At 39.1% G+C, this 27956-nt stretch overlaps 3 protein-coding genes across 6 annotated transcripts; 2 read left to right on the forward strand and 1 right to left on the reverse strand.

The window, feature by feature from the left end:
* Positions 1–1338: 1338 nt before the first annotated feature.
* Positions 1339–27956, reverse strand: stx12 (syntaxin 12). Its single transcript, XM_077589994.1, has 11 exons — positions 27830–27956; positions 18010–18145; positions 17298–17433; positions 13507–13576; positions 12331–12430; positions 9765–9902; positions 7647–7690; positions 6746–6851; positions 5529–5601; positions 4533–4615; positions 1339–2083 (listed from the first exon to the last, which is right to left on the reverse strand). Exons 3-11 carry the CDS (start codon positions 17395–17397, stop codon positions 1991–1993), a joined length of 807 nt encoding a protein of 268 aa, XP_077446120.1. The 5' UTR covers positions 17398–17433; positions 18010–18145; positions 27830–27956; the 3' UTR covers positions 1339–1990.
* On the forward strand, positions 18187–22755 carry LOC144066725 (ATP-dependent DNA helicase Q4-like). Of its 3 annotated transcripts, XM_077589992.1 has the most exons (10): positions 18188–18357; positions 20796–20878; positions 20941–21040; positions 21127–21292; positions 21362–21610; positions 21669–21761; positions 21985–22121; positions 22198–22281; positions 22497–22571; positions 22646–22755. In XM_077589992.1, the coding sequence occupies exons 1-10, from the start codon at positions 18217–18219 to the stop codon at positions 22652–22654; spliced, it is 1137 nt and encodes a 378-aa protein (XP_077446118.1). In that variant the 5' UTR covers positions 18188–18216; the 3' UTR covers positions 22655–22755. The 3 variants fall into 3 exon arrangements, with proteins under 3 accessions (XP_077446116.1, XP_077446117.1, XP_077446118.1); XM_077589990.1 differs by having other exon boundaries at positions 18187–18357; positions 22497–22755; XM_077589991.1 differs by having other exon boundaries at positions 18187–18357; positions 21365–21610; positions 22497–22755.
* Positions 22898–27094, forward strand: LOC144066724 (cytosolic non-specific dipeptidase-like). Of its 2 annotated transcripts, none has more exons than XM_077589989.1 (12): positions 22898–23267; positions 23862–24064; positions 24175–24318; positions 24386–24548; positions 25106–25194; positions 25347–25547; positions 25609–25693; positions 25773–25933; positions 25994–26158; positions 26515–26656; positions 26722–26869; positions 26931–27094. In XM_077589989.1, the coding sequence occupies exons 2-12, from the start codon at positions 24005–24007 to the stop codon at positions 26995–26997; spliced, it is 1425 nt and encodes a 474-aa protein (XP_077446115.1). In that variant the 5' UTR covers positions 22898–23267; positions 23862–24004; the 3' UTR covers positions 26998–27094. The 2 variants fall into 2 exon arrangements, with proteins under 2 accessions (XP_077446115.1, XP_077446114.1); XM_077589988.1 differs by having other exon boundaries at positions 23929–24064.

The following is a 27956-nucleotide window of genomic DNA, read 5'->3' on the forward strand; positions in this document are numbered from 1 at the left end:
CCAGAAACCTGAATGATCTAGGGAAGATCTGTGTGGAGGGGTACACGGTCGATTGGTCGCCGGTCTTTTGGTCGCCCGGAAGGTAAGTGATAATTACCATTTAAATCGTTGCACAAATTCCCTAAATACAAACTGTGAATTACTATTTAGTCATACTTAATGCCCTATTAATTATTAGACTAAAGAAAAGCTCCAAATTTCCCGGACTTTTATTGTTTTGTTATTGGAGAATTTGCTAAGACCCTGACAGACGTAGCTTCTTAAAGGGACAACGCATGTACATACAAACTCTTATACACCCACACGTCGGCTCAGTGAAACTGCTCATGGCCATTGTTGGCTTTTATTGATGCGTAGACCATGTTGTTTTACCTTCTTTTGTCGCCGGTCTTTTGGTCGCCCGTTGTCGCGGTCCGGGCGACCAAAAGACCGCGACCAAAAGACCGGCGACCAATCGACTGCACACGGTGTGGAGGAATGGGCGACAATCCCTCCTGCAGTGTGTGCAAACATGGTGGAAAAACTACAGGAAATGTTTGACAAATGTGATTGACATAGTAAGGCTACTGTATCAAATAATTAAGATAGACAGCTGCTTCACACAAATACCTATATTGTTTTTAAAAAAATAATACATTGCGATTTCTGATTTATTATTATTATTATTATTATTATTACTACTACTACTACTATTATTATTTATTTTTTTATCTCATAGTGGACCCTATGAAAATGTCAGACCCCTCCATGAAGTGGGAGAACTTGCAATATAGCAGGTTGTTCAAATACCATGCTATAGTGTGAAAATACTTGAATACTGTTACCTACTGCACTGTTCATTCTCACTTGCAGTGGAGACCACATGTCAAGCTTTTCCACTACTGCAAAACACATCAGCGCCTCCTTGTGTCATTATTCATGATTTATTTTTTGTTTTTAAATTTTGAATTCGTAGTCCTAACACCATTCTAAAGGACCTTGGTAATTTTTAATAATTTAATATTGACTATGCATGGAACAAACCCTTTTAATCACAATTTACTCTATTAAAAATGTATGAATTACAATTCTTTGAGATCGCTCAAATTTCAGGGAGAAACAAGTGAGGATTTTTCCGAGTTCTGTGTTATTTTAATTCCCAGCTTCTTTATGAATAAAAAAAAACATGTTAAGTTCTGGCTGAGATTTGAATTGTCTATAATATTAAGTAAAAGTAAAACACACACCCAGAAGCAATGCATTGGGAAAAAAATGTCAAATGTCAATGTTAAAATTATTATTTTTGTTTGCCATAGATTCCAGAATATTTCAACTGAAGCAAAACACCCACACTTATAATACTGTATTCAAGACATTTATTATATATATTCAAATTAAATGCTACCTCAAGCAGGAGTTGCTTTTTCAAGATAAACTTGATATGGGCGGTTACAATGCAGAACAGTGTAATATTTACAAATATGGATTTACTGCCCGTCTGTTAAGACATGTATATAACAGTTATACTACAATCACCACTTGGAGTCCACCTGATCATGTGTGATTATAATTTATTCTTAAGGCCCATCCAGCTTTAAAAGTGTCTAAAACTGACTTGCTCAATCAGACCATCAAAAGTGCAACAAACACCTTTTCATGAGAATGTGCCGCAATAAGAGCCAGAATAATAATACAAAGACATCCTAATTGCCTGGTTTGGTCACCTAATTGCAATAATTAGAAATACAGTGATAGCGTTAGTGCAGAAAAGGAAAACAAATAACTCTCTTAAACCACCTCAGGACTCCTTAAATTACTGTTCATACAAATGTCGCTATTTTACAAAGAGGAAAGAAATCCATAGACATTCCAGATTATTATCTCTGGAGGTCTGCACTAATTGATGCCTATGATCCTGATGAAATGAGTAATCTTACCAAGCAAGTACTTTCAAGCGGGTAGAGGACAAAGTAAAATGGAGTAATAACAAAGTAATTAACCTGGAGTGTTGTCACTTGGACAATTCGTAGATGATGATGCCGAGAACAGCCAGGGCAATAGTGCAAACTAATGCCAGGATGCACATCTTCTTCCGGGATTTTTGCTGTCATAGGAAAACCAAAATGAGTTATCAGCAAACATAGACATTAAAGTACCTCACACCAGTGTTTTCTGTATTCTACTAAAGGACGCTATGCTAGCACCGAAAAGGCATTTTCTTCGTCATGTAAGACAACTTTGCCGATGAAAGTTATGTTTAGTGCTTGATACCATTAAATAGAATAGTTTAAGGTTAGCTGTGTGTGGTTGGACAGATTTAAAGAGGACTGACAGCTACAATGTGCTACGGCGGTGCAGCTATGCTAGTAGCAACAGCCCTTAAAATGGTTTATCAACCACTATGGGATTTGGAAGAGGACTTCATCCACTGCGATCTTAGAAATCAAAGACAATTGGATTTTATTTTTTCTTCTTTGTAAATGGAGTTAAATGATTTTTCATGTTACATGTTTTTTTTTCCAATGTGTTCAGCCTGCTTCAGGATAATATAGCGGGTGTCCGGGTTCCCTGACAGTTTGCTTGCATATAAATGAGGAACACACAACTAGGAGTGTTAATGTTCATTTTGTTAGAAAATAGTATATAATTTTGTTGTACTAAATCTTGTTGTGGAACATACATGCAAATATTGCAGAGTAAGACGGACACATCTCAGGCTCATCAATAGACAGGTTAGCATGGTGATCGACCGAAATTTGGCAATTTGACGTATAGACGCTCCCCTACTTACGAACATTTGAGTTACGAACAACGGTACATACGAACATGTCTGCGCATATGGCATATGTCGAAAAATGTTCGGAAAGAGATGCTGTAAGTTAGATTTTGTATTGCGCGCCTTTTTCCGAGTAGTGCTTCTTTCCCCCGCTAATACCGACGCTTGGCGCTGTGAGAGGGAGGAGGCTCAGCAACATGTCGAGGAGGAGGAGGAAGAAGAAATGCCTGTCCCCATGAAGAAATTTGAGACGAAACTCTTGGCTAAGGGGTTTTCGCTAATAGATAAAGCCATCGCACTCTTTGAGCAGCAAGACCCAAATATTGAACGTTGCACAAAGGTTGCAAATCAATTGAATGATGCCATACAGTGCTACCTCATCATTTATGATGAAAAAAAGAAGAACACTGTGCAATTGTCGTTAGATCGCTTCTTTCGGCCAGTTTCTAGTAAATCCTCCAAGGAAGATACTCATCAACCCTCATCTTCTTCTCCTCGACCCTCAACTTCTTCCTACATTGAAGTTACGGAGGAGGAAGTAACTTTTGAAGCCCATTCAAGCGACGACGAAGACCCTCTCATGATATAAAATCCTCCTCCTCCTCCATCATCTCCTTAAGCATCGAGTACATCTTCCAAAAGTAAGTTAAACTTCATTTTATTTATCTTATTACGTACATATACATACTGTGTGTTACTTATACAAGCCTTAAACATACTTATATAAGCCTTCAATATACTGATATAGGCCTTAAACATAAATTATAATACAAAATATAGCACTGAGCAACTTGCGAACAAATTCACCTTACGAACAATCGCTCGGAACGTAACTCGTTCGTAAGTAGGGGGGCGTCTGTACATCGGTATCGGAGCGTTTTTAATCCAACCAGCCGATATGAAGCAATCAATTTAAAACTGGGTTATTTCGGCACAGATGCAGCCGCTCTCCTGTCTATCCTGCCTTGCATCTCAGCCTCTAAAATAAATAACCAGCTGCTCGTTAAGTCGAGGGCTTCAACTGCTAAACATCAATTCGCGGGGCCCTTTATAGGTAATAAACACACACACCAGCCCCAACGCAAATTTAACCCCATTACCCTCTATTGCCTTGCCATTATGCAAATAAAGTTGAATTGTAAAATCAATAACATACATCAACACACGTTGTGAGAATCTTTAATATATTTATTCATAACTATGGGGTAGAAAAATGTTGACTTCATCGTTTGTGTGATTTAATAGAGTTCTATAAAGTTCAGGCCTTGCATTATTGCATTCTTTTAAACCAATTTTTACAATTTTATTGCAAATGATATCGGCTCCAAACATCGGTTATCGGCTTCTTACTACTAATAATCGTCCTGAAAACCCCACATCGGTCTATAGCTAGTCAGAATTAGCACATTTATGTATTTTTCTTTTTTTTTAATTTTGAGGAATTTCAGCGGTACAATGTATGGTCAGAACCGCTAATGGTATTTCAATAAATATCCTTAAATATAAGAAAATTCAAGATGATGTGTAAAATCTGAGAAAGTGTACAAAGATGATTCATGAGACTTGTTTGTCTTTTAAACACTCACTCACAATTCTTTTCTCTAATAAACAGGACTTCAGAACAACATTTTTACCAACACCTTAACAAAAAGCATCAGTTTTCAGTGTAATGGTTCTACCATTCACAAAAATGTGAGTAATGAACTCACTGATCTCCTATGAATTATGTTGCAAAAATCAACAAGTCAAGTCTAACATTTTCACTGCCATGACTTACTTGGTAGTAGGAGGCTCTCTGTAGTTGTTCTGTACCTCGCTCAACATGGACTTCAGCATTTTCTACATTTGCCTCAATGCTATCTGCAAAACAGAAATTACTTTGTGTTACACAATTGGGATGCAACAGCTGCTCCTCCAATTATAACTAGTTTAAAGTGTAAAAATAAACTAACTATTGATTACCTGAGCCACACTACCAGCCATGGGACACTAGGAATTGCTCATCCGTAGCATGTTGTCATATTTCTTTTCATTAAGCAAACTCCGAAATGGGGATATCTTTTTAAAATAGAGTAAAAACAATCTTTTTATTAAAATAGATGGTTCTTTTTGTTTTGGTGGTTGATGGTTGTTTTCAAGTTTTTGTTCATATATGCAACCTATCGAGGGTTGTTTGCTTTTGTCTTCCCTTCAAAATATTCCCAAAATGATGCACACAAATGTCCTCACAATAGGATAACGCACGACCACTTGCCAACTTGCCCAGGAATTAGTACTCCTCTCGTATTAGCGAACAAGCTCCACCATTCGTACTGACTAACGGGGAGAAAAAAAAAAACACTGAAAAAATGCAACGCTCCGCCCAGTGCTCGTAGAGACAATACACGAGGGAGTTGCGACCAGAAAGACAGTGGCCATGATGTTCTTATGAGCAGCCTCTCGCGTCCGCTGTATGCTCGGATATCAAAATTTGTCTCGTATCTCAAGATAAATATTTGCCCAAAATTTTACTCGTATCTTAAATTGCTCGTATGTCGGGGCACTCGTATGTCAAGGTATTACTATAGAGCAGGTGTCTCAAACCGATTCCGCAAAGGGCCGCAGGGGGTCCTGGTTTTTGTTTCAACCGATCCAGTGTCGACATTTTAACCAATCAGGGTATTCTAAAATAAGTAGCACCTGGCTGCAATCAACGGATTACACTTGCAAAAGGTGAATGGTTGAATGTTTTTTTCATTTTGTGTTTGAGAGTCAAAAGCCTGTTTCTTCTCACCAATCATCTCTCCTTGGTCGTGGATCATCACTGCGAGGTCCTTAAAGATCTGGTTGACATCCATGATGTCCGACTGTAAAAAAGAAATAAATATATAAACAGAACCAGATACAAACATGATGTCACCAAGTGATGGGTGAATGTAGACCTGGGCGATAAATCGATAATGATAATTATTGTCAAATAATTTTTTTTCAACAATAATAAAAACTTTTGATAAAGTTCAATAAATTTAAACGGCAACGACACCACCTGAACACCGCAAAGAACAGGGGCGCTGGTGCGAGCTGGACGTTAGTTCCAGACCACGTTCAGTAGACGAAGAAAATAGTATGGAACAAACAGGAACATTTTTAACATGGTGGGCTATAGAGCGGCTAACACAAAGCATAAAAGGGCCAAATGAGCGATTATGAGAAGCAGGACAACACAGAGCCGACCCACTAAAAGATCCAAGTAAAGTCTCCCTGTAGTTTCCTTTTTTTTAAATGCCTATTGAATACCTGTCCACAAACAGCAGCCTTCTTGAAAATTTCCTAAACCCACCCATTTTAACTCGCTGTCATCATTTGAGGACAGCCTTTTCTTACTTGATATCAGGGAGTTTCCCCGTTTTATCCAAATGTTATTCTAAATGGTCATGTGAGGTAAATTTACAGTTTATTTTTGTGAGGCTGAAAACAGTGTGCTTGCTATTGGTGATAATGTCTAAGTTTTTTTTTCATATTGCACAGCAACTTTTGGTTTGAAGGGAAAATTTATAAAAATATAGACACCTGTAAAAATTTCGGGAGGTTGTATTATTCATTTCTTTTCATAGTCTGAAGGGGTTGTCTTAGAGAGTCTTAGGGGTTGCACAACAGAGCAACAAATATACTTTTTAAAATCATCATATTTTCATACCTGTCAACCTCTGCCGATAACTGCCCTTATAAATGATTATGATTCCCCTTAGGGCAGTTATCGGCAGAGGTTGGCAGGTATGTATTTTATATTCTCTTTTGTCTTAAAGTAAGGTAACATAGTTACTTTTATAATTGAAAAAAACGAGGAAAATAATATTTACTTATTCACAGAAGATTGAAGTTTCAAATTTGAAAGAAAAAAGATGTGTTATCATAATAAGTATCTATATCGACTGATTTTTTTCATCATGATAAGAATTTTTGTCACATCACCCAGGCCTAAGTGAATGTGAATGAGAGAAATTTGCTCACCTCCAGCTGTCTGATGTTAGTTTCTCTCTCCTTAATAAGTTCTAGGTCCTCCTCAGTGATGGTTGCCTCCTCTGTCTGAGTGGTCATTTGACCCCAGTCACCCTGACTGTTGACCAAAAAACATTGAAAAATTGGAATGCATCTGTGCATATGTGAATACAAAGTATATTTATAACAATAAAAAACAATGGATATCGGAAGCCGATACCGTTTTAAATGATTACTGTGCTCTAGTTTTATCGCCAATTTCAGAAAAACATGATTCATATTGGCAACAATTGTAAAACAATGTACCATTCAGTCTGAAACATTACTGACTCTGCAGATACAGTATAAGTTACAATAGAATTGATGATGAGTAGTCATTTAATCATTGGTAAATTCCTGTCAGAAAATAAGTAATGAATAAATTAAATTAAAAGGAAAGTGTGCGACGAGTTAGCACGTCACAGTTGGCAGGGATAGCCTCAACTTTTTTGGCTTAACTACATCGTGGATTTTATTTCTGAGGTATATAAAAATAAAAAGTTTATAAAATGTCTAAATCTGAAACTCGCAATCAAGCGGAGAGGAACTATTTTCACAGTGAGTACAGTAATTAAAGTATTTACATTGTTGTAATTTATAGATTATATGTAGATATTAATACATTATTGTCTTTTCATATGCCTGTAACTGTGATATTTAATAAATACGCATCTTGATAATTGCACTTGTATTTTCATATAGGCGCGAAAACATGTAGTATGGTATTTAGTAATAATGGGGGTGATCCTATGTCATGGTTTTTTGATTATCGTGGCCATGTCTGGTCTACATTACCCGTGAAAATTGGTGTATTACAGTTTACTATTCAGTCCATCTCAATCTAATCAAATAGGAATAACTGGCATCCACTTACTTATCAAATGACACAAGCTTCTCCTCTCGTGCAGTTTCTTCGGTCTAAAAGACAAAGGGAAATATCTGTTGTCATTCTGTGTGACAATATTGGAAATTTAAATGTTTTGGTCAGTATATGAATGACTTGAAAACATGAGCTAACAAACAAAACTCTAGGGGCGTAATGACTTTTGGCACCTAAGAAAAACCATTGTAAGTTGTAAGTTGTGCGATTACATACGTACACCCACATAAACATAAAACTTAATTCAACTAAAATTGGTATACGGGTTTTGGACATATTCTTTTGCAGTATCACTCAACTGCATGCCACGTTCATATATTTTGAACTTGAGGCCCATGATGAATAAGGAAGAATAAAAGATGATCACACTTAAAAAACTCACGTAACAACAGTAACTTTTTCCATTACACGTGTTAGAACGTGACAAATCAGAGTCGAAGGCACATGAAAGGCATCATGAAGACTCCTGGCCAATGGGAGGCCTGCGGGGTGATGGGGGAGCCAATGTGAGAGAAGCTCTAGCATGCCAATTTCTAAATAAAATACAGGATGATACAAGTCTATTTACGTTTCGGGGGATTTGGGCGACTGCAAAGCCAAGCACACATTGTTTGAATTTTTGAATTTGCATTTCTTAGCTTGAATTTTCTTTTGTATTCAGAGATTTTACATAAAGGCGTTCTGTAACTTGGATTTTTCATTAGTTGGTCTTTTGTAAGGTGACGCATAAACTAACAAGCTCTTTTTTCCAGGACACAATAAATTACATGTTATTAAAATTATTTTGCACTGCCTTGTTCTCTTTACGCGTCTGTAAGCAAACTAGCTCTCTGCTGGAAGAAAAACATGGTGTGGACAATAATGGTGTGCTATACTACACATTTTGGAATCAGTCTGGTCCAAGTGACTACTGTAGTATTGTGTTGGCGGTGGTACTGCTGATAGTAGTAGCTGTAAGGGATTGTGGTATAGATCCAAAAGATATACATACAAGATATATATATATATATATATATATATATATATATATATATATATATATATATATATATATATATATATATATATATATATATATATATATATATATATATATATATATATATATGTGCAACTAAATTGCAACTGTATCTTACGGTTAGCCATTTATGAAAAGTACCATCTGTACCTCACGGTTAGCCATTTATGAAAAGGGTACTCGGACGTTTGGTCGCCGGACTTTTGGTTGCCAGAATTTTGGTCGCCGAACGTTTGGCCGCCCGGAAGGTTATTGATAATTACCATTTAAAATTGTTGCTCAAATTCCCTAAATACAAACTGCGAATTATTACTTTGTCATACTTAATGCCCTATTAATTATTAGGCTAAAGAAAAGCTCCAAATTCCCCATACTTTTATTGTGTTTTGTTGGAGAACTTGTTAAGACTCTGACTGACGTAGCTACTTAAAGGGACAACGTATGTACATACAAACTCTTATACACTCCGCTCAGTGAAACTGCTCAGGGCCATTGTTGGCTTCGATTGATGCGTAGACCGTGTTGTTTTACCTTGTTTTGTCGCCGGACTTTTGGTCGCCGGACGTTTGGTCGCCGGTTGTTTGGGTCTGGGCGACCAAACGTCCGGCGACCAATCGTCCGGCGACCAAAAGTCCGGCGACCAAAAGTCCGGCGACCAAAAGTCCGGCGACCAAAAGTCCGGCGACCAAAAGTCCGGCGACCAAACGTCCGGTCACGTATGAAAAGTACCATCATTTACTAACTATAAAGCTCTACTTCTTTCCCCTGTTTCAAACTTGTGTTTTATAATCCATTACATGCAAATGTGTATTGGTCTAAAATATTCCATTATACAACATGAAAACGTGGCTGGAAAAAGTGCGGCCTAAAAATTAAAATATTCAATCATCCATCTCCCGAAACAGTTATTTTGGAAAATTTAGGTTGGTGTGCCTTGTCATCTGAAAGTGATGGTAATTGCTGAACACTGCATACTCCACAACAGTCAGGTAGCTTGTTGCATGCACAGCAGGCCTAGGTCGCATCTGTTCATCTACACACCGGTTAAGTTATTTATTTAAATATTGATCAAAAGTTCATGAACTCCTACATACTGATAGGCGAGATCCAGCTCTTGCTCGGGCTACTGATTCCTTCTCCTTCTCTGCTGCACGTCTCTGCATTGCTTGGAAGTTGTTAAGAGCAGCAGAAAAATCATTCATCAGTCGTTCCCTCTGAATTTTCTGCTGCCGCTGGACACAGCAGGGTGAAGAAAAGATAGCATTAGATAGTGATTGAAAATGCAATTATACGCAAGCTTTGATTAACAGTCTAATAAAAAAAAATCATAGTCAGTAATTGAATACAAAAGGATTCAGACCTTTTTAATATCTTGCACATATGTCATTTGAGCTTGTGATACTTTTGTATCTTGACAAATACATAGGATAGTTAAATAACCCAGCTGATATCTCACAATGAGTTGTATCAATAATTCTTCTGCCTTTTCAGAGATACAGCCCAATTAGTGACGTGAAGCTACATTTGTGAGAATCTTTATTTTATATTTTTATGGAGGTATTCCGTAGCAAGATGAGAAAATCAAAATATTATAGTTCAAAACAATTGCCAACTAAAAATATTAACATCCACTATTGTACTGGATCAGTGTTTCCCAACCACTCTGCCACGGCACACTGGTGTGAGCGATGGTCAGGTGCACCATGGGAAATTAGTAGATTAGATTGAAATAGTGATATTAGAAAATTAAAGTTTTGATGCTTATTTTTAATGTAACATGAACCAAAAATTGTTTGGTTTACGTCGCCAAAAGTTGGCCAGCAACTTCGGTGACAAAGTCTGTGTGAACACAAGACTGCTTTGGAGAAAAAAGAAAAACTCATAAAATCATGAAAGAAAAAAAGAAGAAAAAAAACATTGATACATTACTTATTTTTATATCACGTGACCCAGAAGTTATTATTGAAATACTTATTTTGTGTTTCTTTGATCCTGTTGATAAAAATTGATGAGAATGGCTATATATTCTAAATATAGGTGAAGGTTAAATTAGAAGATTTTCAGATGGTGATGTGCTGTGAGATTTTTTTACAATGCAAAATGTAAGCTTCAGGTCAAAAACTGTTGGGAAACACTGCACTAGAATGTGCAGTTGAATATTATGTTGGTCTTGGGATAAATCTTTAAGAACATCTACCCGAACAGTAAAGAGAATTTGCCTTCAGGGATCACTTAAGTATTCAACCATTTGTTCTATAGTGCTTACGAGTGCTAGAGTTAATCTAGCAAATTGAGTTAGGCTGGCAGGCCGTGGTCACTATCTAATCTCAGGGAATCAATTACCGTATTTTCACGACTATACAGCGCATCGTATTTTTAGCCGCAGTGTCAGTAACGAGTGCTATTTCTGTATTTTAAACACACAAAGGACGCACCGTTTTTATAGACGCAGCCAGGCATGGCAAAACATACACCAGCTTAAACATGCACGCTAAACCCACACGCTAAAAACACGTTTTTAAAAAGGCAACGGAAGCAAAACTGAGTTCGGTTTTAGCCATTTTACAATGTACTCACGTCATCATCACCCACAAATCCATCAAAGTCCTCATTTTCTGTGAACAATTGTCAAATCAAAAGTGACGGCGAGGCGTGAAAAAAGCCATCCGGTCGCTTGACATACGCCTCACGTAGCCATAATCTCATGTTGCGGTTCGATATTAATCCATATATAATATATATATATATATATATATATATATATATATATATATATATATATATATATATATATATATATATAGTTCGCAGTCTAGCTTTGAATGCTCTGTTGACGCCAACATCTAGCGGCAGGATTTCTTTTGTAAATACAGCCGAAATGACGATGAGCACTAAATTAGTGTGTTCGCCGTCATACTGGGTGTATTGACAAAATAACTATATATCCCAGCAGTCACTGCGCACCAGAAATAGAGTCTGGGGCTGCTTGCCGTAGTTGCCAGCGCTATTGCGGTTCGATATTCATCCATATATAATATAATATAATATAATATTATTTATATATATATATATATATATATATATATATATATATATATATATATATATATATATAAATATCGTTTCCAGTCTAGCTTTGAATGCTCTGTTGACGCCAACATCTAGCGGCAGGATTTCTTTTGTAAATCCAGTCGGAATGACGGCGAGCACACTAATTTGGTGCTCGCCGTCATTCCGACTGGATTCACAAAAGAAATATATACTGGGTGTATTGACAAAAGAACTATATATCCCAGCAGTCACTGCGCAGTACTTTTTCTACGGGAAAAATAGTAGAGTCGGGGGCTGCCTGCCGTAGTTGTGAGAGCTGTAGAGTGTACCCTATTGACTGATTTATTTTATTTTATCGTGATAACAATTTTAGTATTGGTCCATATATAAAGCACACTTGATTATAATGCGCCCTGTCTATTTTGGAGAAAATTTAAGACTTTTAAGTGTGCCTTATAGTTGTGAAAATACGGTAAGTATATTAAAAAAAGAATAACACGAGAAACCAAGAATAAAAGCAATAAATTAAAAGAGGTTTGTTGATTTTAGAGATTGGAACTGATAATAAAGGGAGTGTTGAGGGCTACAGGAGAAGAATACTGTACTAACTTGCTCCGATGAAGATATTGGCAAAGGAACTGAGCCCAACTCCTTCAGGTGCTTGTTGGTTTCTTTTGCAAGTTGGTTAGTGTAGTGCTGTATCTGCTGCCTGTGGAAACAGTAATAGTTTTCAGTTTTACAAAAATATACTACCATGCCCTTCTATTACGGCATCAAGTCACGTCAAAGTTTCTAGGATCTGGATTGGATCTTCCCTGATAAATCCATCATATGCTGGTTTCCCGAAATAGCAAAAACAGTACTAAACCACAACAATATGCTGGATTTCTTAACATGGTCCCAACGAAAACTTTGATTTAGGAGGGATTATTAAAGTAAAACAGTAACTCAGGACTTCAAATCGCCTCAGTTTGTTAATGCACGTTTAAGATCTCAGAGTAACTCACATGACATGATTTGGCAAGTTTGAATGATAAGCTCCCTTCTGTGGCTTTTACACACCCTTTTCGCACTCAATATAAGATTAATATTAACAGCATCCCATATATGTTTATCTTTGTGTGACAAATGAGGGCCGGGTGATGTGCTGAGGTTTGAATATTTCTAGGCATATCTTTTTTTAAACATGGGATAACATGAGACCTGCTTTAATCACTACCGTATTTACTCGCATATAAGCCACCCCCGCGTATACGTCGCACCTTTAAAATTGCCTTAAAATCGTTGAATTATACAATTTCTCCCGTATAGGCCACCCCTGATCCACAATTTTCACCTTCATATTCATGGTTTTAATAGGGAGTACAAATGTGTTACCTTGAAAGGAAAAATCATCATGGTATTTCTGAGATACTGTATGAATCAAAAGCACAATTTTAGGGTCAATATCATAAGGAATTAATTCATCCAGTAATGGTTGTTTACAAAACAGAAAATAACCAACAAATAGCAAATGTTACTTTGCCGACCATCTACTGGTAAAAAAGAGTATAGCAAGTCTTGTGCGCATATAACAAATACGGCTTATATGCAAGAAAATGTGATATATAAATTGGTTTGGAAATAAAAGTGAGATATTTTAGTGAGTTTCTGCATGTCTTTTCTTTGACTAATGATAAAATATTAATTTTAAAAATTGTTCATTCAAAAGGTTTTATGAAAGTGACGACTCGACCATGGAACTGATCATATAGTTTTTATGTTATCTTGGTGGTGAATACATACAGTCGATCTTGAAGTTCACTGTTGTCCTGTCTGGTCCCCAACTGGCTGACCATGTTCTTGATCTGAGCAGCTGTCATAGGAAAGAAACAAAGTCAATGTGAAACCAGTTGAGACAAACTGCCTGTGAAATGCATTTCTATGGTGGCGGCAGTCAGTTACACGCTTAATTCAAATGGTTCAATTGAATGGAAGTACACGTAAAGAAAGAAAGAATTTGCACAAGTAAGCATAATAACTTTCATACAAGGTGAACCGAGCGGCAGTATTTTGGAACATTATGCGAGTATTTTCGGAAGATGATTCGATTATCGCCATCTGCCGGAATCCAGGTCAAAGCAATTTAAGAGTCCTTCACAGATCTTCATTGCGAACTCAGATCAACAGTCCTTGGCCCGGGACTTGGTGATCTGTCAGGTCAATAGTCCTAAAAACAATTAAATGTCCTCGGAGCCAGCTGCCATGTAGAGTGACCTCGAGCTTGCTCGGTCCCAAATTGAAATAAAGCTCATATACATACTAATGATTAATGATGAATATTAACATCCCAGAATAACCCCAACAGGCTCAAACCACGCCCCGCTAAAGAGGCAATTGTCAAACATTTGTACTAGTTGCAACGAGGAAAATTGATGTTACGTTGTCTACCTTTTTTCTATGCTATCACAATTCATCTACCACACGAGCTAGTGTAAACCTGAGGGAAGATGTGGGCAGGAGGTTGTTACTTGTGCACATAGCTTGATGGCCAAATTATTATGAAAAAGTTTCAATTGCTAACGAACTGTGTTTATCCCAATATAGTGGGAGGCCAGGTTTTTAGGCACAGGTTTTTAGTAACATTAGTAGATATCCTTTTCGCGCCCGCCCCAAAAATCCTGTCGATTCAGGAGGCGGAATACTGTTCAATGATATAGCTCTCAATTTAGCAATAAATTGTTCAGTCTTTGCACGATTTTTGAAACTTAGATACTTAAAAAAAATCATGAATTTGAATGATCTCACATGGCTTTTATGTAAATCCCTGAGAAATTATTTAATTGGAAAGATGTAATAATAATATATTGTATTATATAATTATTATATATTATAATATAATAAAAAAATAAAAAAATGTAATACATGTACATCTATGTGTATGTATGTATATGTATATATATATGTATGGTACACGGTCGATTGGTGGCCGGTCTTTTGGTCGCCGGTCTTTTGGTCGCCGATCTTTTGGTCGGTGGTCTTTTGGTCGCCCGGAAGGTGTGTGATAATTACCATTTAAATCGTTGCTCAAATTCCCTAAATGCAAACTGTGAATTACTATTTAGTCATACTTAATGCCCTAGTAATTATTAGGCTAAAGAAAAGCTCAAAATTTCCCGGACGTTTATTGTTTTTTGTTGGAGAACTTGTTAAGACCCTAACTGACGTAGCTTCTTAAAGGGACAACGCATGTACATACAAACTCTTATACACTCACACGTCGGCTCAGTGAAACTGCTCATGGCCATTGTTGGCTTTTATTGTTGCGTAGACCGTGTTGTTTTACCGTGTTTTGTCGCCGGTCTTTTGGTCGCCGGTCTTTTGGTCGCCGGTCTTTTGGTCACCGCTCTTTTGGTTGCCCGTTGTCGCGGTCGGGGCGACCAAAAGACCGCGACCAAAAGACCGCGACCAAAAGACCGGCGACCAAAAGACCGGCGACCAAAAGACCGGCGACCAAAAGACCGGCGACCAAAAGACCGCGACCAAAAGACCGGCGACCACACTTGCTACTGTGACAATGAAATTTCCCGAATACGGGATGAATAAAGTTATCCAATCCAATCCAATCTAATCCAAAAAATATTTGGTCTTAAATGGGGCTCAAAAGACAAATAATGCTTCAAGTCTGCATTCTCAGTCAACTAATTATATCACTGGTAGAGAAAAAAGCTCCTTACACACTGACAATCTAAACCTGATGTCAAGACCTAAAATCGCCTGTGTATGGTATTGATGGGCAAGTGGGTTTCACGACCAGTGTAAAATTTTAACACCCAAAAATGCCCTTTACCCTTTGTACTGAAAGCAAATGCATGGACACACACCATACATTTAATTATCGTAATATGGCAAGCCACAACTGCTCCATGACCGCAAACTTCCAACACAACAGCCTCTTGCTCCTGAGAGTTCTCTCTCAAAGTAAGAAATGGAATTAATCTCCACTGCTACACCCCTGATGAGACGATTTACTGGGAAGCCAATGTACAAGTGGCTTAAGAAGCAGCATGTGACAGTCACATCACATGGCCCACTTTCTGCTCAGAGGGAGAAAACAAAGAGCCTCAGTCTTTACTTTAACTCTAGACATTAACTCACTGGCTACAACATGAGACACACAATGTTATGAAAAACAGTGTGGGGGCATGATCAACTTGATGCCAGGCTATAATGGTCTGTTTTTATTGATTGAAAAAAGATGTTGGACTCACTGCAAGGGTGTAGCTATGCAATGGTATATAACGGAAAACTTGATCAAATACATTTTGATAGTTTTTGTATTTGTCTATTTGATTGAGTAATATCATAGCGAGACAATGAAATACTTTCAGGAAAATGATTGAATTCTTTATTAATAAGAAAGTGTCACTATTACTGGTATTGTATATTTTGGTAGTAATAAAAAAAGTGATTTTTTATTATTTTTTTTAAATAATGCTCCATATCTGCTATCATTTGCAATATGACATGAAAAATGAGGTAAAATTATATTGGTCTTGCAAAAAATATGTGGTTGGAAAAACATAAATTACCTTGCTTTTGAAGATTTTCGACCGTAGAATCTCTACATTTAACCAAAAACTCTACTCAGTTTGACATAGTTTTACATAGTCATCACATAAATTTGAGGGGTGTGAGTACCCCCCTACACTCCCTTTCACACCATCCTATTACCAATTGCCAAATTGCCTCTAATCTGACAAATTTAAAAGCACAAGTAAAAAATGCAAGGTCTGCAAACAGTACCTAAGAGACACTGAAATGTATTGGCTAATAGATTAGTGTTTCATTACCAGTGAGAGATTAACATTACAAATGCATTAGAACACTAAAACTACATGAAAATGATCTATTCACACTAAATTTTAATGCATTATCTTATGGTACAGGGGTGTCAACTTGTTTTTTACCGGGTCACATCGTAGTTCCGGTTATTATATCAGCCAATCCTCATAACTATTTGACTTATTAGCTGCCATTTATGGATATTGATGTCAAAACTATTCAGAATGGATTTGATGTTTTAATGTTTGGATTATTCGATGTTTCCTCTAGAAAACAGGTGTCAAAGTGGCAAGATTATATATATGAATAGGTAATTTTCTTGTATTTCCCCTTTTTAAATCAATAATTGCAGATTTGTACTCATTTGAATGTCCAAAAATGATTTTTTAATCAGCACAATAAAAAAAGATAACAATTCATTAATCAATTAATTTTGGCAGCCTAGTTGGAAGACATAACGGCACTCCAGATGAACACGAAACTAGGACGTGGGGCGCGACAAAAAATAAGTTTGACACCACTGCTCTCGAACTATGCAAATTTTAATAATAGTGAGAAACAAAATGCTCATGATTTACTTTAGTGGGCTGCAAAAATGTGATGGAACTGATTTGGCCACCCGGGCTGCGAGTTTGACACCAGTGTCATAGTTTATGTGCTACATACATCCCAGCTCACTCTCAAGTGACACCATGACAGATTCTTGAGCTCTTTTAAAAGGAGTTTGTAATATGTTAGGCGACAGCACTTACTGTTTTGTGTGATTTTCTGGATATTGGAGCTGCATGTTTGGATAAGGCTTGTGAAGTCCAAAGGAGCTGGGCGATAACTCTCTCCTTGACCGTACGACATGTTGTCACTTCAAGGTCCGTTTGCTTGAAATTTTGGCTGCAGAAAAAATAAGATACGTGTTAATAACGTAATATTGTACGAATATATGTGTTAGTTTGATTGTTGCCATAGTAAAATAAGAGAACTGGATCTTTTTATCCAGGTTCACGGTTGCTGTAACATGGTCAGGTTTGGTTTTTGGTGATGAATTAAGGACCCATCCCATTATATATGAGGAACAATTCAAAATTTATAACTTAATTGGACTTATAATGAGGTCAGCTACTGAGTAACTAGGGATAGGTCGTTAGCTAGCGAATGCCTCAAATCAAAGGATCAAAACAAGTACCACTGCAAGTATACATTATATTTATTTAACCATAGAGATAAACAATTGTGTTAACAATTTATTCACGCAGAATTATACTGTTGTGGATTTAAAGCAATGTTGGATCGTCACAATTGAGGTCTGCTCAGCTGTTAGCTTTCTAGCTACGTAAAGATAACATTCCAGACGTGCATTCAAAGATGTCATTGAATTTTCGAACAGGATATGTGTTTATCCAACAATATTGGTTTAAAAACAGCAGTATTTCATGGGAAATTATTTAAAAAATTAAACATGGTACTTGCTTATTTGGTCGGGGAAGAACACATAGGCGTTGTGTATCTCTCTTGCAGTCAAAAAAAAGTACTGCCCTTCCTGGTAAGTCACATGGAGGCTTACGTCACGTGTAGTGGGTGGGACTCCAGTAACGGATCTGTCAAACTATAGATATCATATATATGAGAATAGATGTCATAGAATATCACGCCGCATTATTTTGTTTTGCTGAGAATATGTATTATGCCATGAGCCTTTTTCAAGCACTTGTATTAGTAGCAATTGTAATTTTTCAAGAAAACTTTGTTTTCTTGTTTCTCGATCTTTCCGACACATGCAATATTGCAGCAACACTACACGAACGCCCGAAAAATAAGGCACGTGAGATTTTCAGGCATTTATATGAATTCATTAGCGTGATGGATGTCAATGTTATATTAATTATAGTTTGAATTAAACTGCAATTTCAAATTTGAACCACTGGATGGTAGTAGTATGCGAAAAAACAGATGAACATTTTACATTTAGAAAAAAGTACTGCGTTCATCCTTACGGGCGGCCCGAGTGGTTAGCGCGTCGGCCTCAAAGTGGGGGACCTGGGTTCAAATCCAGGTCGGTCAGCCTGTGTGGAGTATGCATGTTTTCCCTGGGCCTGCGTGGGTTTTCTCTGGTTACTCTGGTTTCCTCCGACATTCCAAAGACATGCATGGTAGGCTGATCGGACACTCTAAATTGCCCCTAGGTATGAGTGTGGGCGTGAATGGTTGTTTGTCTGTGCCCTCCGATTGGCTGGCCACCAATTCAGGGTTTCTCCCCCCCTCTGGCTCGGAGTCAGCTGGGACGGACTCCAGCACCCCCCGTGAGAAAGCATGTGCTGTCTTCATTATAAGGCTTACATAAGGCCCCCAGAGATACTTGTTTTTTGTTTTGTTTTGTACTATCTATATCAGGGGTCTCAAACTCAATTTACCTGGGGGCCGCTAGAGGCCGAGTCTGGGTGAGACTGGGCCGCATCAGGATTTCCACAAGAAAAGCACTGCTAAAACATTCCAACCAAAGTTCCCTCTAATTTTTTGTTGGTCTGAGCAGAAAGACAACCTCCCTGAGCGCACTGAGTACCAGTGTGAGCGACATCATCGGTACTCGGATGATTCGCCTAAAGACGTTTCGCCGACGGACGTTTGACAGACGGGCAGGTCGCCGAATGGACGTTCCACCGAACGTTCATTCGGCCGAACGGAGGTTTCGCCGAAACGGGATTCGAACGCTCGCCCCGCCGGATCGTGTGTGTACAAGTTTTTCAACCTCGGCCCGCGGGCCATATACGGCCCGTTAGGATTTTTAATCTGGCCCGCCACCGGTGTTGTCCAAATTATAGTAAAAATCAATGTTCGTCTACCATCAATGGCAGCCCGGGAATAAGCACTCTTGGGCGGGCATGGCAGTCCGGGAATAAGCACTCTTGGGCAGGCAGATGTAGCAGAACCGAGCCGTAAAATGACAGCAATCGGGTCAAATCCATCCTAAAACAGCATTTAATGATTAAATACAAATACTGGATGATATCGCGATGGAGGCAAAAAAACGTCTATAGACGTCCATTCGCCAAACGGCTCAAAATGCTCTCAAATTCGGTCAAATCCAGCTGAAAACAGCGTTTAATGATTAAATACAAATACTAGTATTTGTATTTAATCATTAAACTAACAAATACTAGTACAACCTGTCCGTCTGTCAAACGTCCGTCGGCGAAACGTCTTTAGGCGAATCATCCGGTCACGACATCATCATTGCTCGCTATGGGCACACCAGTATCACACCTGCCACAAGCAGGTGCATGTCAATGTTCCCTCTAATTTTTCATGTAAAACATGCTGTAAAACACGAAAAACATGAGTGGACAGAGCTACTGCCACTGGCTGCCACTTAAACGGCGCCATCATGGGGAAAGGGGTAAAAAAAATAAAAATAAAAATAAAAAAAAAAAAATAAAAAAAAAATAAAAAAAAAATTAAATAAAATTAAAAAAAATCGATTTTTTTTTTACTGCGCGCCATATGATTGCTACTGCGCAGAGAAGACGAGAGTAGTGCGCAATTGCGCACGCGCGCAGCTTAGAGGGAACATTGCTCCGAACACAAGTGTCATTCATATCAATTTTGCGGGCCGCACGAACATTAATCTTTCATATTAAGACGGGGGCCGCAAATTATCGTCCCGAGGGCCGCAGTTGGCCCGCGGGCCGCAAGTTTGAGACCCCTGATCTATATGGAATATGCTATATTTTTTTAAAAGTATGTCTTCTGTACTGATAAATTTCGAGGTAACATTGGTTTGCAAAAAAATACAAATGTGCTGATTTAAAGTGCAAGAATCTGCCATGCTATACAGAATTATGTTCACTCTATTATTGTATTAGGAATCTGTAATTATCTCCAATACGTCTTTTTACAGGTAGAAGAAAATGTAGTAAGTCATGTTGTTAAGATCATGTAATGCAGAAATACCGTATTTTATGGAGTATAAGTTGCACCTGAGTATAAGTCGCACTAGCCAAAAATGGCACAATGAAAGAAAAAATATAAATGGCATTGTAGTATAAATTATATAACACTTATTTATTTTTTATTTACAACATTATACATTGCAGTGATGAAACAACAGTCAAAATAAGCACCTCTTAATGTAACATCTTCACAGTTTTTTTGGATAACCACAGCCAGAAAATACAAGCTGTAAAAGCTATATAAAGCCAAACTATAAAAATAGTGTGATTTATAGTCCGTAAAATACGGTAACTCGTTAAACTCTTCAGGTTCCTCAAGAGAACTTACTCGGAGAGGTCGAAGAAGACTTCAACGCAAAAAGATCTTATCACGCACGACCAGTTAGAGCAAGGTAAGCCTTACCATTTCCTAATTCTTCTAAGCAATTTTATGCACATTTTTGTGTCCTTTCAGAGGCTCCAAAGCTGCCGAAGGCAACTTTGTGAAAATCAATCTCAAGAAAAAATCTCACGTCAAAGGATACGCCTTGAGAGGGATGGCCCTACGGAAACAAGTAACGTACACCAAGAAAAAAATGTTTGGAATATGATCTTGTATTGAAACGACTCAATCATACGTCAAATGTTTGTTTTCCTTCAGTTGTCCATGCAGAAGTTCCAGCTGAAAGGCGAACGATTTGGCGGCGGCGGCGGATTTTCGGGAAGAGGACGGCGCGGTGGTTTCCGTGGCGGTTACAACCGGCAGGGTGACACCTGCTACAAATGCGGCGGGACGGGACACTGGGCTGTCCACTGCAAGGGAGCAGGTAGCGACATGCTAACTAACCTCATTTAAAAAAAAAAAGTTTGTTGTTACTAACTTCCTGCTCGATTAGCAGCGGCACCCCCCGCCATCCAGCAGCCCGTTGAGGAGGAGGAGGAGGAGGAGCCTTTCCAGTTGCCCACTCTGGAGGAGGTCGCCCGAGCTACAGGGACGCTGCAAGATTGTGGCGTCCAAGACGACCGAGAAACGGAGGACAAAGACCAAGCTCTTCTCAACGTGATCCGTCCCGACTACGAACGGCCGGCGCCCCCATCGCCCGTCGAGCCGCTTTACAGCCTCGCCGACGACGGCAACGTTCAAGGTAATTAAAGTCGATTATTGATGACGACGACATGAAAAATAAAAGATTTTGCCTTCAGCCACCCCAGAGGCCGTTTTTGCCGCTCTTCGAGAACTCGGCTACAATTCGTTCAGGGCGGGCCAGGAGGAAGCCATCATGAGGATCCTATCAGGTACATAAAAACTCACCGTTCCACAGGTCCCGCAAGATCCACGCCTGGAAAATATAGTACTGTATTGGCCCGAATATAAGACGACCCCTTCTTTTTCAAAACTCAAGTTTGAAAAAAGAAACAAATTCAAAGTGCAATCACATTTGTAAATGAGTGGCTTCTGAACCAATCGGACTCTACGTACGTCTACGTGAATTTTTGGATGGTCCTTGTTTTTGCACAGGTCTCTCTACTTTGGTGGTATTGTCCACCGGGATGGGAAAGTCCCTCTGCTATCAGCTACCGGCTTACTTGTACGCCAAGCGCTCCAATTGCATCACTTTGGTCATTTCGCCTCTCGTCTCGCTCATGGATGACCAGGTGCGTGCCCTCGAGAGGGGAAATTGTAACAATGGTTGCGTAATGATGATTCAAAAGCCATGTTGTGTATTGGCAGCTTTTTGGCGTGTCGGCCAAGCTGAAAGCCGCCTGCATCCACTCCAACATGACCATGAAACAGCGAGAAATTGTCATCCAGAAGGTAAAAAGCTATATACAGTTATCCCTCGAATATTGCGGTTAATGTAGACCAGACGTGGCCGCGATAATCGAAAAATACAAGTAGGGTCACACTCCTATTATGACTTTTTTTTTTCTTCAGTGCTGATTCCTAGTAGCAAGAGTGGCTTCCATTTATGAGTTTCAGTGTGGATTTTCATATTTTTGGCTAACTTTCTGTGAATGTTGCCCATGCAGATCCACTTCATGTGCTCTTCAGAGGTTTGCAGGTCGGATGAAAAGATTTGTGAAGAGCGCTGCTTTGATGGAAAAGTGGGATTTTATATCTGGCATATTGCTGCCAAAATCTTATTTCTATAAACTTTTTAATCTTCTTGTCATTGCAGGTACAGTGAACTGCTGCCCGGAAATACAAATGGAAAACATTTTATTGTATATTCAAACGTATTGATTTGGGAATATTTCTCATCTATCGCTATTAAAATTGTTCATAAGACTTGTATCTGGTTTAATGCAATTTTGGCCAATGAGACATTCATTTATCAATAGTGCTAGCTAGCATGGGTCTTTATATTGTAAAATTGTTTTACTCATAATATATGAAAAGAAAATAATCAGTGGTTATTAAAAATAGGGAACTTAAAAAATATGTGACCTATTCAACCATAAAATAATTAATTAAATAAGCAGCAGTACAAATAAACACTAAAACCCACAATCCTTTGCGCCCCCAGACGTGGGAGAAGCAGTCACATTGATAAACTTTAAGGTCCTATTGTGAAATGAACTCTTATATTATTTATCCCTCTACTTCGTAGCTTTTTTTTGTTAAAAAAATACAGTTTCAAGCCCAATTTAATAGTGCATGTTTTTATTACGACGAAGCCGGTATCGAAACCCGGAAGTATTTTTACTGTCTGGAGTGTCACGTGACACGCATTTTAAAACAGAAGTTGCAAAGTCATCATTGAAAAACATCGTTTCATTTTCATCTATTCCGAGAAACAGGTCAGTTTTTTCCTCCCCTCGGGGTTTTTCTTAACATAGCACTGATGTTAATTGTCAACCTGACAGCTAGTTTATCGCTCATAGCTTATTTTGTTTGGTGAAAATGCAACGAGCAAATGCAGCATCAATGACCCTAAAATTGCATCTATTAGTATTGTACAAACTTCTAAAGCGCGAGGCTTCTTAATAATGACGCAAGACAAGTCACGAATTGCGCCATTCATCCCCTAAGCAATTACATAATGCTTGCTGCTATGGTTCTCAAACTTTTTCATTTCCCAATTACATGAATAAAGTTCATCTAATCTAATGTAGAAAAAATGCTCTCCAAGTACCACAATCGTGACGCATTATTTTTTTTTACTTTAAAGAAGATAGGTTGTTTTCCCAAAGTTGTTTTGGTTTTTTTTCCAAGAATAAAGACCACCACAGTAAGACATTGGTCAAAAAAATAATGATGAAAGGAGACTTCAAACAATCTCCGTTCAACTATACTTCAAAAATGAAAAAGAATGTAGGAATAAATATGGATTATGAACTCTAGATACGTACAATATAGATAATATAATACAAATAAACTTGTGTTGACTTTAGACCAGCAACTAGACACCGTGTTGTCAGCAAATGGGTGGAGTTAAGTAACCCTCCCATCCCCTTTAAGAAGCAGTGCTGGTTTGGAGGCTGGCTTTCTCACACCATTCTCCCTTCGGTCTCAGCAACATCACACCCCAGACAAAATGGCCCACCTCAAAACTCTTTTCAAGTATGTGGACGAACATCAGGACCTTTACGTGGAGGTAAGATGTCTTTAATTGCTTATGGTTCAATATTATGAACAATCAAATATTTTGAGGATTTTTCGAGCTACCTCAGTTTGACTTATTTCCGTCCATTTACTTTTGAACAGCGCCTAGCGCAATGGGTGGCTGTCCAGAGCGTTTCCGCTTGGCCGCAGAAGCGCGGCGAGATTAAGAAAATGATGCAAATGGCCGCCAAGGACATTGAGCGGCTGGGCGGCACGGTGGAGATGGTGGACGTCGGCCTGCAGAAGGTGCGTGGGTCGGAATGTGGTTTTTCTGGATCATATTTTAACAGCCTTTGGTTTCTGGTTGACACAGCTTCCAGGCGGGGAGGAGATCCCTCTGCCCCCCATAATCCTGGGGCGACTGGGCTCGGACCCGGGCAAGAAAACGGTCTGCATTTACGGCCACCTCGACGTTCAGCCCGCCAATATTGACGACGGCTGGGACACGGAACCGTTCACTCTGGTGGAGAAAGATGGTGAGTGCGGAGAGACGCTTTCACTTTCAGTATGATTCCTTTTTTTGGTTTTGTTTTGACGCACTGACATATGACACATTCCAGAACAAGCAACTAACTGCCCAAAGGCATAATTCCATGACACTGGTTTGTCACTTTTTGGACACAATGTCTGTGCTGCAATTTTTATCAGCCGATGCTGTCTCTCCCGACTCCCATTTCCAAAGTCCTTTTCCAAGTCATCACATGTTATCTCAGTAGACTCTGCCATTATCTTGCTTTGTATTAATTATTGTTCAAGCATGGACATTAAATCCCCTTTGAAAACCTCTGCATGTAATTAATTCATTAGCTTTTTTTTCCCCCACTGGTTGTCTTCTCATTGCCAATGGGAGTGAATTTTATTCAATATTTACTTTTATTTGACTTCTATCACACTATAAACATGACTTTATATTAGCCCCAAACAGCTGACAGAAAGCAGCACGCCCATTTCCGTTTTCCTGTCGCTTTCATTCTGCCTGCTCATCTTATTTTTCCTAACGAAAACACTGCCTTTGCCGTCTTTTTTTTTCCAGGAAAGCTCTACGGACGAGGCTCCACTGACGACAAAGGTCCAGTGTTGGCTTGGTTTAACACCATAGAAGCCTACCAGAAGATCCAGCAGGTAAAATTCCATCACAAATTGTCACATGTCTCACCTGGTGATCATTTCAGAAGGGCAAGCGTTCAAAGGTCTCTATGCAAATTGGCTTCTCTTTTCTGTCCCTTTAATCATTAAACGCGCTCATCTCAGCCGCTTTCTCGCTTCCATGGCAGGAGCTTCCCATCAACATCAAGTTCTGCTTTGAGGGGATGGAGGAATCGGGTTCGGAGGGCCTGGACGAGCTGGTCTTCTCGCGCAAGGACAGCTTCTTCAAGGATGTGGACTATGTGTGCATCTCTGACAACTACTGGTTGGGGAAGACCAAACCCTGCATCACTTATGGCCTGAGAGGAATCTGCTACTTCTTCATCGAGGTGGACGTAACGAGCGTTTGACTGTCTGAGCAGAACAATAATACGGACGCTGCTTTTCAAGGTGGACGGCTGTGAGAAGGACCTGCATTCTGGTGTTTTCGGCGGCTCTGTTCACGAGGCCATGACGGACCTCATTACGCTCATGGGCGAGTTTGTTTTCATAGCCAGCCGCGTAACCGGAGTAGCACACATCTCTGTTTTCTATAATTTCGCATCCTTCAACAGGCTCCCTGGTGGACAGGAAGGGGGAGATCTTAATTCCCGGGATCTGCGATGACGTGGCCCCACTGACGGATGACGAGAGGCAACTTTACGACAAGATCGAATTTGACTTGGAGGAGTACTGCAAAGATGTCGGCGTGGAACAGCTACTGCACAGCACCAAGGTGAGCCGACGCCACATTACGGGAAAAATGAGGTCACTATTAAGTTTTTTTTTCCTGCAGGAGCAAATCCTAATGCACCGATGGAGATACCCTTCACTTTCTCTGCATGGCATCGAGGGGGCTTTCTCCGACGCGGGCGCAAAGACAGTCATCCCACGCAAAGTCAACGGCAAATTCTCCATCCGCCTGGTGCCCGACATGGACCCCAAAGTTGTGGAGAAGAAGGTACGACCCCATATAGTTCAAGAACAAATAAAGTAGATTACAGTCATTTGAATTCAACACAAAATGGCCGCAAGTAGCATTTTTTTTTTTTTTAAATTTACTCCATCCTGAAATCATTTGACCTTTAAAACAGTTCTTATTGTGTCTGTCTTTGCTAGCCATCATATGATTGTGGTTTGACTGGACCTAAAAACAGAAGTAGTCAAAACATGTTTAGGAAGTAGATTCCTCTGACTGTTAGAAACGGGCCCAAAAAAAAGTAAGAAAATGCACACGTAGGGAAATTTTTGCACTTGAAGGCATTTTCTGACCTACTCATAACAGTAGTGCGATTTTCAATTTTTTTTTTTTTTTAGGTGATCGACTATCTGAAGCAGAAATTTGCCCAACTGGAGAGTCCAAATAAGTTGAACGTGTACATGGGCCACGGAGCCAAAGCCTGGGTGTCCGACTTCAACCATCCTCACTACTTGGCGGGGCGCAAAGCCATGAAAACGGGTACGTCAAATGTATTTTCGACTCGGTACGCTCTCATTAAACCATTGGTGTCTGTTGCTTGTCAGTCTTTGGCGTGGAACCGGACCTGACGCGCGAGGGCGGTAGCATCCCCGTCACGCTGACCTTCCAGGAAGCGACGGGGCGCAACGTGATGCTGCTTCCCGTCGGCTCCTCCGATGACGGCGCGCACTCCCAGAATGAGAAACTCAACAGGTGCTAGACTCGTTTGTTGTCGTGTTGTCAATTATGTTCCTCATTTTATTTTTATCTTCAGATCTAACTACATTCAAGGGATCAAAATGCTTGGTGCGTATTTCCACGAGGTATCCCTGCTGGAGTAGAGCCCACGATGCTGCAAATCCATGGACCGCCGTTTATCATGATGTTGAATAAAGCTTCTCACTGACGCTCAATAATAAAACAATTTTTCTTACTTTAGATTTGTGAATCTTTAAAAAAAAATCTATTTAGAAAAAAACTTTAGGGTCATCTTCTGGCGCTGTAGTGTTTGACATAATTTTATTCTGATACATAAAGTGCGGCACATCTTTAGAAGAAAACTAAACGAATTAAGCTTATTTATTGCTAAAATTCACCAGTTCTTATCGAAAAGGAGATTGTCTCTTTAAAAAAGAAGGCGGGGCATATATGCAGGCCGGATATCCGTCGACACATGAAGGTTGCCAAATACCAGCAACAACGGGTATTTTGAAACAAACAACGTTTCAACGTTCTTTTTATTATTATATTTGAGGATTATATTTACCATTATATTTGAGGAACAATTCAAAATTTATAACTTAATTGGACTTATAATGAGGTCAGCTACTGAGTAACTAGGGATAGGTCGTTAGCTAGCGAATGCCTCAAATCAAAGGATCAAAACAAGTACCACTGCAAGTATACATTAGATTTATTTAACCATAGAGATAAACAATTGTGCTAACAATTTATTCACGCAGAATTCTACTGTTGTGGATTTAAAGCAATGTTGGATCGTCACAATTGAGCTCTGCTCAGCTGTTAGCTTTCTAGCTACGTAAAGATAACATTCCAGACATGCATTCAAAGATGTCATTGAATTTTCGAACAGGATATGTGTTTATCCAACAATATTGGTTTAAAAACAGCAGTATTTCATGGGAAATTATGTAAATTAAACATGGTACTTGCTTATTTGGTCGGGGAAGAACACATAGGCGTTGTGTATCTCTCTTGCAGTCAAAAAAAAGTACTGCCCTTCCTGGTAAGTCACATGGAGGCTTACGTCACGTGTAGTGGGTGGGACTCCAGTAACGGA

The sequence above is a fragment of the Stigmatopora argus genome, chromosome 21 (genome assembly GCF_051989625.1).
Source record: "Stigmatopora argus isolate UIUO_Sarg chromosome 21, RoL_Sarg_1.0, whole genome shotgun sequence".
In the NCBI taxonomy this organism is placed as follows: Eukaryota; Metazoa; Chordata; class Actinopteri; order Syngnathiformes; family Syngnathidae; genus Stigmatopora; species Stigmatopora argus.

Excerpts from the sequence above, each read along its gene's own strand:
- stx12 (XM_077589994.1), bottom strand. The coding sequence starts at position 17,397 with ATGTCGTACGGTCAAGGAGAGAGTTATCGCCCAGCTCCTTTGGACTTC. Across the intron at positions 7,691-9,764 it reads GAGCTGGATCTCGCCTATCA|ACCGAAGAAACTGCACGAGA; the intron begins GTATGTAGGAGT and ends TTTGTCTTTTAG. Across the intron at positions 2,084-4,532 it reads AGAGAGCCTCCTACTACCAA|CAAAAATCCCGGAAGAAGAT; the intron begins GTAAGTCATGGC and ends TTCCTATGACAG.
- LOC144066725 (XM_077589990.1), top strand. The coding sequence starts at position 18,217 with ATGTATTATGCCATGAGCCTTTTTCAAGCACTTGTATTAGTAGCAATT. Across the intron at positions 21,611-21,668 it reads CGACGACGGCAACGTTCAAG|CCACCCCAGAGGCCGTTTTT; the intron begins GTAATTAAAGTC and ends TTTTGCCTTCAG. Across the intron at positions 22,282-22,496 it reads GAGAAATTGTCATCCAGAAG|ATCCACTTCATGTGCTCTTC; the intron begins GTAAAAAGCTAT and ends TTGCCCATGCAG.
- LOC144066724 (XM_077589988.1), top strand. The coding sequence starts at position 23,125 with ATGTTTTTATTACGACGAAGCCGGTATCGAAACCCGGAAGTATTTTTA. Across the intron at positions 24,319-24,385 it reads TGGACGTCGGCCTGCAGAAG|CTTCCAGGCGGGGAGGAGAT; the intron begins GTGCGTGGGTCG and ends TGGTTGACACAG. Across the intron at positions 26,870-26,930 it reads CAGAATGAGAAACTCAACAG|ATCTAACTACATTCAAGGGA; the intron begins GTGCTAGACTCG and ends TTTTATCTTCAG.